The sequence below is a fragment of the Anser cygnoides genome, chromosome 1, assembly GCF_040182565.1.
Source record: "Anser cygnoides isolate HZ-2024a breed goose chromosome 1, Taihu_goose_T2T_genome, whole genome shotgun sequence".
NCBI lineage: Eukaryota > Metazoa > Chordata > Aves > Anseriformes > Anatidae > Anser > Anser cygnoides.
In genome coordinates this window covers 95,263,838-95,275,934 of record NC_089873.1, presented here as the reverse complement: position 1 = coordinate 95,275,934, position 12,097 = coordinate 95,263,838, and the positions used below count along the sequence as shown (strand labels likewise).

At 40.0% G+C, this 12,097-nt stretch overlaps 1 protein-coding gene across 1 annotated transcript in view; it reads left to right on the top strand.

The window, feature by feature from the left end:
- DCBLD2 (discoidin, CUB and LCCL domain containing 2) overlaps window positions 1-12,097 on the top strand; it is a 44,462-nt gene that overhangs the window by 25,372 nt on the left and 6,993 nt on the right. The window contains exons 6-11 of the mRNA XM_066990387.1: window positions 1,661-1,794; window positions 3,311-3,351; window positions 4,501-4,716; window positions 6,341-6,465; window positions 11,093-11,240; window positions 11,592-11,765. Coding sequence (XP_066846488.1) covers window positions 1,661-1,794; window positions 3,311-3,351; window positions 4,501-4,716; window positions 6,341-6,465; window positions 11,093-11,240; window positions 11,592-11,765 — 838 coding nt within the window. The remainder of the gene's footprint in view (window positions 1-1,660; window positions 1,795-3,310; window positions 3,352-4,500; window positions 4,717-6,340; window positions 6,466-11,092; window positions 11,241-11,591; window positions 11,766-12,097) is intronic.

Here is a 12,097-nt window from a genome sequence, read left to right as displayed (position 1 = left end):
AGCTTTGGGGATATTTGAGGGGTGAGGAATAAGGATCCACAATGGGCTGGAGTTTTTATGTGTGAATATACTAAAGAGAATTATATCTAGGAATGTCTTGGTAAGAAGTTTCTGTGCCAGTGAGCCTGAGATATAAGGGCCTCCTGGCCTGTTGCAGCATGCAATTATTTCTCAAAAGGCCACAGTAGAAAAGTTGTTCTTTTTTTACAATAAACTGTTGAGGACAATCATCTATGAAGTCTCCCTTTTCTGGAAAGGATCTGCTGATTCCTTCTAAGAGAATTGCAGTGAGGCTCAGTAGTGCCCCGTGGAATGGTTGGCAGAGCAATGCAGCAAATGTATTTAGTACTAGCAATGAGCAGCAAACTTGCTTTGGGAAAGCAACTGTTAAAAGTAAATATAAATCTGCAGCCGTCATCTGTTGTTTATCGGCTTGGGAAATCTGTGCTGGGACACCACACTAGAAATAAAAAGCTAAATGTGGTTTCTGGAAGGTATATAGGGAGATACCCAGGTGATCCGCAGGCAACTTGATCCCCGCTGATATTCTAAAATTCAGGTTGATCCCAGTCACATTGGATGCGAGCAACGGGCTGCATAGTTGTCGTGTGTCCGTGCGTACTCAGTGCTTCACGTGGCAGGCAGTGCCTGTGAATAGTCTGTATGTGCCTGTTGCACTGTGCAGAGCCAGTCATCCTGCAGGAACTTGGTGTACACCGTTGGGCGGGTGCAGAGCCCTTGCTGCTAAGCTTTTTTTGGAACTGGACTGTGTCTCTGCTCCTTAGCACAAGGACATTTCTGCCTTGAGCCCATTTGGGTTGAAAAGTCTTGCTTTGCAGATGAAGGTGTCCTGGGCTAGTTTGCTGTAGGAAACGGGCATCTTGCTCTGCTCAGTCTGTGCTGTGCCTGAATGACTTGGTGGAGTGGGTCAGTCCTGCTGTCAGGACTACAAGCCAGGGAAATGGAAACGTCGCTGTGGTATTTGTTAGCAGGGTGGGACTAACAGCCTCTGGGATAAGATGGGAAGAGCAACAACAAAAACAGTTTGATTAATTGATCTCCACTGGCCTGTGCAACATAGGTAACAGGGTTCCTCAGAAGAAAATGCATTCGCGTATTACGGTGGGTTTTTATGGATCAGATTGCTGGGATGCTAACCATGTTTAATCACAAGATAAAATATACAACCCACTGGCTCAAAGTTACAAAACCTGTACTGCATCACTCCTTAATTGTGAGAAAATGAAGAAAGCACACAAAGTATGTTTATACTAAAAGGTTTTCTTGGTATTTATATATTCAGCTTCTGTTGTCTGGCATAAAAGATTTATCGTAGGCTAAAAATCTGTCTTGCAGTCTTTCTCAGAGTTGTTCACCTTGCTGTTTATTTGAGCATATTTGATTACAAGAGTTGCATTCCAAATACGTCTGGGCTAGGACTCACTGAAATGTCTGAGATGTTTTCTATGTTTTTATAAATTCCACAATAAAACAAAGATAAATGATTTCTAAATAACAGATATAGTTAAATAATAAGTTTCTTAATGTAATAATAGCAACAAAGAATGTGACTTTGCAGCATAGCATTTGCAATACACTGTGTATTACTTAATTTATTTACAATGTAGTATTAAATTTTTCTTTTTCCCCCCTCCTCAAGTCATCATCACTTTGCATGGCTGGTGTTCACGCAGGCGTTGTGTCAAATACTCTGGGTGGCCAAATTGATGTTGTAATCAGCAAAGGCATTCCATACTATGAAGGCTCCCTGGCTAACAATGTCACCTCAAAAGTGTAAGTGTACCTCCTGTGTCCTCCTTCTTTTTAGCACCATAGATCTTGGTACTGTGTCATCCCAGGAGTAATTTCAGCTACAGGATCTACGTGTTCCACAGATGGGTGCTGTTCTGTAAAGTTCTCACAATTCTTTTTTACTCTGATGCAATTGTTTTACCAGGTATTTTTTTTAACCTCTAGACCATAAAGATTACTTTCACAAATTCTGCAAGGAGCTTTTATCTTCCAAAATGCGTAAATTCCTAATGAGCTGTGTAAAAATAATTTGTCCAGTTATTTTTTCATAATCTGTAATTTCAGGGTCTTTTTTTGTTATTTAGATACCATAATTTCTCCTCTATAAAAAGAGGGGAAATTTGATATCTAATGTGAATAATATTTTTCTCCTAAAATTTCAAATTTTACAAGCTAGTGGACAGCGTTTGTTGTTGTTGTTGCTTTTTTGTTTGTGTGGGGCTTTTTTGTTTGTTTTTGTTTTTTTCCTTCATGTCATAGTAATGTGTGGGGGCATTTTCTCTGGGGAGGAGTAGGGGAAGAAGATGGGGGTGGGCAGGGAAAGTTTTCTTTTTTCTTTCTTCCAAAGCTGTCCTTTTAGTCCAGTCTGTAATTTAAGGGTTATGGTTCAGAAGAAGTGTTTTTTTTTTTTTTAACAAAACCTTGAGGCAAAAACAATCCAATAATAACTGTTTTATTTCCGTGCTGCTAGTGTTTGGAATCCAATGGACAAAGGTCACTTGCCCTTGGTTGTCTCTACTAAATGAGAGCAACTACTGTTTGTCCTGAGAGGCCGGAGGTTAGGCTGGGGAGCTCAGTCATCGTGAGGAGTGGTCTGTGTGCATGTGTGGGCAGGCTCACTGTGCGAAATGGTGAGACGAAAGCTGAATAGTAAATAATGTGATTTTGATGGTTTTAGAAATACCAATAAGTCGAAGGCGGAAATTTCAGAGTTTGAATGCAAGTCAAAAAAAAGTCCTTTTTTTTTTTTTCTTCATTCCACCTTTCTCCAAGATTGAAGTGTGAGAACTGTAGTGCAGTTTTAAACAGAGGAATTTGCAGAGCAGAGCTTGCATTACACTTGATGGATTGGGGTTTCCACTGTAGCTGCATATGGATTTTTGCAAGAATATTGCACAAGAGAAAAGAGTGTAACTTGTAATTTTATCTCAGAAGTCCTAGGAATAGAAGTGATCAGATGATCAGAGGAGGTTGCCTTACTACGATAAGGTTAATTAAAAAAGGAAGCGTTTTAATGAAACTTTTCCATTTTGCTGGGTAGATGCTTTGAAAACCTGTAAAACCAGTAGTATCTCTGGACAAGACTTCATTTGAAAACGGGTTTGTATTTAAAGCACTGCAACTTGGTGACAGAAGTGTTCCTTTCATCATGAAATCCTTGTTTAGGCATATGTGTGTAGGTTTCAGTGGCAAGCAGTCAGACAAGAAAAATAAATTAAAGTCAGTTTGTGTCAATTTTCCTTACTTACCACAAAAAACATCTTTTTGTTCTCTGCAGGGGACCATTATCTACAAGTCTCTTCACATTTAAGACAAGTGGTAAGCATTATCACTTGTATTACGTGTTTATACTTTCATATGAACTTTGTGTTATATTTCTTAATTTTATTCTGCGTAGTATTTTTACTGTCTTCCTCAGTAGTGTATATTTTTGAATTGTTTTACTAGCATGTTTTGATAATAAATCATAACTACATACAAATATGCAGTGCTGCATGTGTAAATAGAAGGATGCAGTATGTTGTGCTTCAGTCATTGTTTTATTCAGTTGCTTGTAGGCACATGTGTTTGTTGTGCTATGTTTATGCTCTCCTTTTATATGTGTAAGACATTCTAAAACTGCTTTCTCAGTCCTACAGGGTGGTTGTCCTGCCAGTTTATACATAATTTTCTTTTCAAATATTTTCCTAGTAAAAGTCTTTCCTTAGTAAGCTTTACTTACCTGCAAAAAGAGATTCTTCCGTGTTTCATTCCTTTACTATAATCTGGTTTAAAGTGACTTGACTCCTACACTTTAAATGCACTGCTTAAAGTAGAATTTGGTACTTGTTAGTTGCTCTTTATTTATTCTTTTAGTACAGGAGCAAATAGATATCGACTAGCCACAAAGAAATTTAGCCAGGAATTTAGGTGTTTTTTTAGCCATCAGAAGAACATGGCATGGAAGGAAACAGCAGGAATGGTGACAAAAAATTTAACTAATTTCAAGGATGTGTTTGAGCTCAAGGGTAGGATTGTGATATGGCTTTCTATATTCATTGGTTTATTGTTATCACAATTAACATTGTGATACTGAGGTAGTTTGAAAACCAAGAAATTATGTAGGTGCAAAAAGGAGTGAGTAACCAAGTAGCCTCTTTCCCATTCCTGAACCAACCATGTGATGGACTTTTAAACCATGACAGCTCCCCACCAGTGCTTCTCTGCTAGTGCTCTGTGGGGGTGGTGATTGAGAGAATATCCACATTATTCTTGAGCAGGCATAAAACATTTAGTAACTAAAGATCAGAAGTGTAGTTCCAGCATCACTGGAAGAAGGCAAAAGACTGTGTTTTTTTGGTAGAATTGTTACGGAATAAATTTAGATGTTAGTTTAATATTTGCCTGGCAATTGTTAAACTCCAAGCAAGTAAAATCATTGCATAACTTGGATTTTCACTCTGAATCTTCACCTTTTCCTTTGCTCAGGTTGCTATGGGACACTGGGGATGGAATCTGGGGTAATCCCTGATTCCCAGATCACGGCATCATCTATTCTCGAGTGGTCTGACCAAACAGGACAAATGAATACTTGGAAACCTGAAAATGCCAGACTGAAAAGGCATGGGCCTCCTTGGGCGGCTTTTGTCAGTGATGAACATCAGTGGTTGCAGATAGACTTGAATAAAGAAAAGAGAATAACAGGTGAGTGAGTCTGATGTGGCTTTTAAAATGCATTCAGAAGGTTTGGTTACTAACATCATTTTTTCCAGTGCTTAGTCTCGGATAAAATCCAGAAGATGTTTAATTACCATTACAAGTTCAGTTCCATATCCTAGCTTATGCACCAAAAAGCCTAGGGTTGAACAAGTGGAATTCCGTAGTAGAAAACACCTCTTCCATCAGAATTTGTTGAAGTGTTTCCTGTGTTTTTACTGGATCCTTGATGCTTCCTTGCTGATTGTTTCCTTGGAGGCTCAAATCCATATCCAGTCAACTCAGTCCGCTGGTACCTCTGATGTGGGTGTACTGACTGATGTTTTTAGGTTTTCCCCACTGCCCTCCACAGCCACAGTCAATCCAGCAGCGGAGATGGGAGCAGTTGCCGTGCTCCGTGTGATGAGCAGCAGGCAGAGCAAACTAGCTGGCAGCTTCCTCTTTCTGAAGGGGAACGTGGACCACGAGTCAGGGTTGCTGGACCCTCCTAGCAGAGCCTGTTGTGTTGTCCCCCAGCAAATGGACCAAGCAATACAGACTGATGCAGCCAGAGCCTGGGTTAGGCTCTGCTCCTTCACAGGGATTGCGGTGGACCTTCTGTCATGGTTCTAGTCGCTGTGGTTCTTTGCAGAGACAGCTGGATGTGCTGCTTGCCCAGTTCGCTCTGGGTGGCCTCATGTTCTGGGGGCTGGGCAAACTTGCGGTTACCTGTTCTTGCTGATGGCAGCGTGGCCCATGCTGAGTAGTGAAGCCCTGAGGCACTCGCATTTTGGGGTTAACTTCAGGGATGGCCTGCTTGAAAATAAACCCAGCAATAGTGCACCTATCATAGCTTCTGTGCTAATGTTAGTGTCTTCTGTTTTGATTTACTTGTTCAGAGGCAATCACTGTTGTTAGTGGGCATGCTTGCAATCTGACTGAAGTCCAAACTCAAGTTGCTGTAGGTCAAGCATGTTTTAGAATCCTGGGCTTTAAGACTATCCTGAGACATCTTGTTTTGATCAGTTTGGGTTTGTCTCCTTCTCAAGTGCTTGAACTGGTCCCTGAACTCAGCTGCATACCCTGCTGTCAGCACCTGGGCTTCCTGCCATTAAACAACTTAAGTTTACTTTTGGCATCACCTCCTTGGGGACTATTTGGATTTTATATTACTCCTCTAATTCCTCTGCTAATAACCTTCCACGAACGTGTTTTCTGTGTGAGTCTTTCTGCAGCTCTGAAGTGTCTGCTTTAGGGGGCTACAGTTTTTTTCAGTGGTGCTTTGAGGTTGGCAGCACAAAAGCAAGGAAGAGAGGTGCTATCCTGGCACCTGCAGGCAGAAGTGGGCCGTGGTCAAACGAGCAGGCCATTTTCACCAAGAAATGGGGACTAAGTGCTTAGGAAGCTTGTATCATGAGAATTACAATATAAAAGTAAGTAAAATGATGATGAAGTTTTAGGAGTTTCAGACCCTGACACATTGGAGAAACTTTTCTGAATGTAACAGGACCAGTGGAGATTCTAAGTATATAACTCTGGATTAAAAGGCTGATATACTTTTTTTTTTTTTTTTTTTTTTTTTTTTACCAACTGGTAACAGTTTTTGTGTAACTGGGCACTTTTATTTTCACAGGTATTATAACTACTGGATCAACCTTAGCAGAGTACTACTATTATGTTTCAGCCTACAGAATTTTATACAGTGATGATGGACAAAAATGGACAGCATACAGAGAGCCCGGCATGGATAAAGATAAGGTAAAAAATACCACACATTTTCTAGATATGTTCTGTGGAGATTCACAATTGTAAATATGACCAATTTTGGTACAGTGAGGAAATGTTAAATAACTTTTTCAGTGTAATTTTTAATCATAAACAGCATCCATGCAGAAGGAAATCAGAAAATGTGCAGATATGTAAGGATTTGAAGTAGTGTTCTGAAATTCAGAGGTGATTTTATGACTGTTTGGGAATGGGAATATTCTGCACAAGTAAATTCCATTGCCAGTGGTAGGCTGCCTGATACTGCGTCCCTTTCTGACTAACCAGATTTCTTTCAAAATACGTTGCTTTTTATGTTTGTTTGTATTGTTTTTCCCCCAAATCAGAGCTTAAATTCTCATCATCTTCTGGATACAGTATAAATGTTAGGGGTTGTATAATTTTCCTTCTTTTATAGTGCTTCTGTTGATCATTTTGACTAAGAAGTTTCTTACTTGTGTAACAGAACAGTCTTTGCAGAGGGGAGGTATCTTAAAAGAATGAAATGGTATGTTTACATGGCAAATGCTTACCACAAGGGAAAAAATGTCAGCAGTAAGATAGATAATGCAAATAATTAATTTCTCAGTTTTTAATGTAAATACAAGAAGATGAGAAGGCAGGGCAGGGTATTGTGCTACCTGTTCTTCCCAGTGGTTCAGATAAGACTTTCTTAAATGAGAGAATACTTGGAGAGCTGACTGGAACTAGGGTTTCTTCCTTTTTCTTAACATTCGTGGATGCAATTTACTTCCATAGGCCTGTTGTATTATGTAAATGTGGATACCTGGTAACTTTTTAGGAAAACAAAAACCCAGTCTTAAGAAAGTTAGCTCTTAAGTGGTACTTTCTGGGGTTTTCTGCTGGTTTTGTGGATTAAGAATGTTTCAGGGCAGGATGTAGCAACTTGTTTCACTTGTTAAAAGTGACCCTGACTCAGGGAGCATGTCTACTTCAGGTTTGCCTCCAAATTTTATTTCTTGTGGTTGTAAGGCCAAGGTCTTATAAGCAGCTGTCCGTAAGGAGTTATCCCTTCCTTCCTGCTCCCTCTGGACAGTCCCCAGTGCGTAGATTCAGCCGCCAGAGCATCCTGCGGGCCTAGAAAACGGCCTCACGTGCTCTGGCTGATGACAGGCAGCAGCATCTGCTGTCGTTAACAGTTAGTTCCTGAGGAGCTGCTTTGGCTGAGTCTCAGTCTGAGCTTCAGACCTCTGCCTGGAGAACCAGAAGGGATTCCAGGCGCTGAAATAAATGATGGTACCTTTCCTGCTGTGTTTCCAACCCTCATCCTGATGAGGTGAAAGGTAAAAGCACCGTGTTTGTTAGATCGAGAGGTTTCTGAATACTGCACACAATCACAGCGGGGAAACTTACCTGAGCAGGGGTGGCTTTACTGTTGGGACTGGTCCGTCTCCTTGAGCCCACACATGTGCTATTGTTAATACGAAGTATTCAAGGCAAATAAATCCAGCGTCTTCTGTTGTTTTTTGAGTGCCCTCTTCTGGCTGTAAAATAAAACCTCAGCTAGCTGCCCAGATTTAGGCTACGTCTAGTTTATTTTCCTAGAAAACTTTTACAGTTATTTTAATTGAGCTTGTTCTTTTCCTTGCAAGTTTGTGAAGTAAAGCAAAATGTGGAGCTTGAGATTACAGGTGATGGATCTTTTTTGCTCTTGTTAATCAGTAGGTACCATGTGTGAAGAACCGTACGTATCCAAAATGCCAGCTGTGAAGGGAAATACTTAAATGACACAAAAAAGGATTGGTGTGGTTGATTTCTGAGGCTTCGGAATAGCAGATTTTTCCTCTGTCTGGCACAATCTCATTCGATACATCTTTGCTTTTGGACACAAACACATGCAGGTGTCTCCCTTTGATCCTTACACAACTGCACACCAGACAAATCAGGAGTTGCAATTCCCTGGTTTTTGAAAAATGTTTTAAACTCCTGAAGTTGTTTAGGAGACTAGGAGCTTTTCCAAGGCTTTCCTGTAGTCCTCTATGAAAATGGCTTCTCGAGGTGTATCAGTATTCAAGAAAACCCTTCCTTAACATTTTTGTCTACTTAAAAAGGGGGGGAGGGGGGTAGAAAATGCTTGAAGTGGGGAGAAATGACAAATTCCACTGTTGTAAAAGCACAGAGGCAAGCTGAGAGAGTCTGATAACAAATGGCATATGAAGGTGATTTTTTTCATCACAAAAATGGTTTTTACTGAGCTCAGAGGCAAATTTTTGTGGGAAAAAATACTATGTATTGAGCTGCAGGCAAAGTTAAGTTAATGTCTTAACACTTGACATCAAAAAGCGTGACTGTAATGAAAGCATGGAGTAAAGAACTACTTTATTGCTACTCTTTCTTGAAGATAATAACCAGCAGTAATGTTTCTGGTTGCCTTCGCTCTTATGTGCTCAGGCTCAGAAACGTGCAGTGAAGCTACCGTTTAGTGTCGGGCATCTACAGGAAATCAGAGGGACAGACACACAGACTTCTCTGATCTCTAACCCGTGTGTGTTGCTACAGCAGCCTGACGCAGCGTGTGCCTTCTTTCGGTGGCTGGAACTGGCACAACACAGGGCAAACGAACACAGGGCTGTGTGCATCCCCTCAAAGATCCTCCTCTGTATTTCGCTTCTCACTTGCATCTTCACGAAAAAATAACTCTCTGGCGAGGTCTGTAGCTACGAGCCTGTCAGCATCATCATAATAATAAACTACTCTCGTTTATAAGTAAAGTAGCTTTTGTACATTGGAACCCGGTCTTCTGTGTTCCTGGTCTTGCAGTGTCTCATATATTGTGAATACCTGGACACACAAACTGTGACCGCTTGGTGTTACTCCTGTATTTCCAGAACACCACCATAGATTTCCTTAGCATTTAATCTGCCTTCATTCATTACCAGTAAGTATATTTAGGTACAACAAGCTTGAATTCAGAGCACTTTTCAAAGCAGAAGTGTCACTGAGAGCCGTGTGCTTGCAAATCTGCCCTGCTGGGGAAGAACAGACTGTAAGCTACCAAGGCAAATAACCTCGTGTTTGCCTACCTAGATGTGAGTAACATGAAGGGGCTAGCGGTCAGTTTGGTAGTGTTATTTGGATACAAAAAAAAAAAAGAAAATGTTGGTTACTAAGTTGAGATGGAGAAAAAATAATACATCACAACCATGAAGTATTGTATTTAAATGAGCAACCCTTTTTTTTTTAACAGAATTGACTTACTTATTTGATCAGTCAGTGCTTTCAAACATGATGACAATTACTGACTATGTAAGGACAAACCAAAATTCTTACGCTCAAGTGGTAATAGTAATGGGGCTTGTGTGTCTTTTGCGAGTGGGGATATGCACGTCATGTAGGTCATGAGGCTAAGGCATGACTCCATTAAAGACTACTAAGGGATTGTTTTGGTTTTGGCTCATGAATGGCTAGTGTCCTGGAATAATCCTTTTCTTTCAAACCGGTTGGGTATTGCAGTCGTTTAACCCTACAGTATCTATTTTTTGTATGAAGTATGAAACACCAACAAGCTGAATTGTTCAGAAGTAGCAAGATACTTTAATGTTTACATAGTAGTGTGAGTAAGCAGAAAAATCCTAACTCTCTATAACATTTATTTTTGGGGTTTGTGCTAGTAAGGTCTAATTCACTTCTTAATTACATCCAACGTGATTTGCATTATCCATATCAACACTTTAAGACATGACCTTGAACCAGTCCTCCAAAGAAACTGATGGACTGGGTCCCTGGGTTGGCACATTTGGCCTGGCTGTTATATATTGTGTTAAGCAGCTTGGTGCAAAACCTGTTGGTGTCTAGAAGCTCATCAGTGTGCTTACTCTGCATCATACATACGGTGACTCAACCAGAGTTCCAGAGAACCAATTTCAACCAGACAAAACAGTTCTGTGTTGTCAAATTGGCCAAGTTCTTTATATGCGAGGACCAGCAGTGAAGGACCAGCTTTAGCTCATTCTTTAGGCAATTTCTGCTCCTTTCTCTCCCATAATCAAATGGCTTCACGTGAGATTTCTGACAGATAAGATTTTGCTTTCCTAACATAAATCTTAACATAGTATTTTGCTTGGAGTTCAGTCCTTGTAGATAGCAGCCGCTAGAGGACAGTGTGACTACATACTGGACTTTCTTAATTCTTCCTAAGAAATGCCACAGCCATTCATAGGACAGGCCATGCTTAAACAACTACACAGGGTAAACTGTGTAGGCACTGGTAAATTCCTGGTTTCACAGTGTCACAACTGCTTGCTTTATTTGAAGAATAAATGACAATAGCAAGAAAGGACTGAGTTAAAATTATTTTTCAGTGCCATAAAAATGCAAGATTTATTTAGCAGTAGGCATTGCCTGGGTCCCATCAGTACCTTTATTTGAAGTAAGGCAAAGGCTGTAGCAGGTGCGTGTGTACGTGCGTGTGTGTGCACAACTAGCTTCTCTTCTGCATGGGACAGGGCAGGCAGCAGCACAGTTCTGAGGCTGAAATATTCTCAGGATTCTGCACTGCTTATTTTTGTTAAATGAAACATCAAAATTGGTTTTACTTCTGTAGTTGCTATTAGTTTGTATAACATAGTCTTTTTTTAATTTTATTTTTCTTCTTTTCCAGGTATTTCAAGGGAACACTGAATTGTACCAGGAAGTTCGTAATAATTTCATCCCACCTATTATTGCGCGATTTTTTAGGATTAACCCCTTAAAATGGCACCAGAAAATTGCAATGAAAGTAGAATTGCTAGGATGTCAGTTCAGTATAGGTAAGAACTGAAAACCCTTCAATTTTGCAAGACAAGCAGTGAAATGTGTCAGTGAAGTTTAACTTCTGGGCATGTTTTCAATGAGAAAACAATACTGAGCTGAGCAATCCTTCTGTAACTGGTACTTCTGAGTTTATTCCAAAGTTACTACACTTAGCCTGGAAAACAGCTCGTTCCAGAGTAAACAAGGTGATTTAGAAAGTGTTTCAAAAGCCACCAGTCACTTGCTTTCCATGTTTCTGATTCTTGTCTTTTTCCTCATTATTTATCTTTTCTTGATACATTTAGAACTTGAAATGTGTAAAACTAGCTTTTCAAAACCCTCTTCTTACAAATACTTTTCTTTTAAAGTCCGCTCTCCTAAAATCACCATGCTGCCGCCTCCACCACCACCACAGAACAATGACAAGAACGATGACTTCAGTGATGACTTCATTCACTCAGTGAAGACGTCGCTGCAGACAGATAAAACAACTTTCACACCTGAAATAAAAAACACCACAGTGACTCCAAGTGTAACCAAAGGTACCCATGCTTAAATAGTGGAAGTGTTTGGGAACTGCTGACAGTACTTTGCTATGTGTTGTGTGCTTTCCGAATTTAACTTCTCTTGACAATTTTCATATGCTATAGCAAACTATCAATCTTTTAATTTTAATATTTACCAGTATATTAAAGATGTATGCAGAAACAAACCCAATATTCTAAGGAATGTAAATATTACATGTAAACTGAGTTCAGCTTTTAATTACTGAACAATTTTTTGTCCAAAGGAGAAGTTGCAACTTGGACTTCCCTTCAGAATTAGTCAGAAGTAACTGCTTTGTTATTTAATCTGGTAATTTCTCAGGACAAAA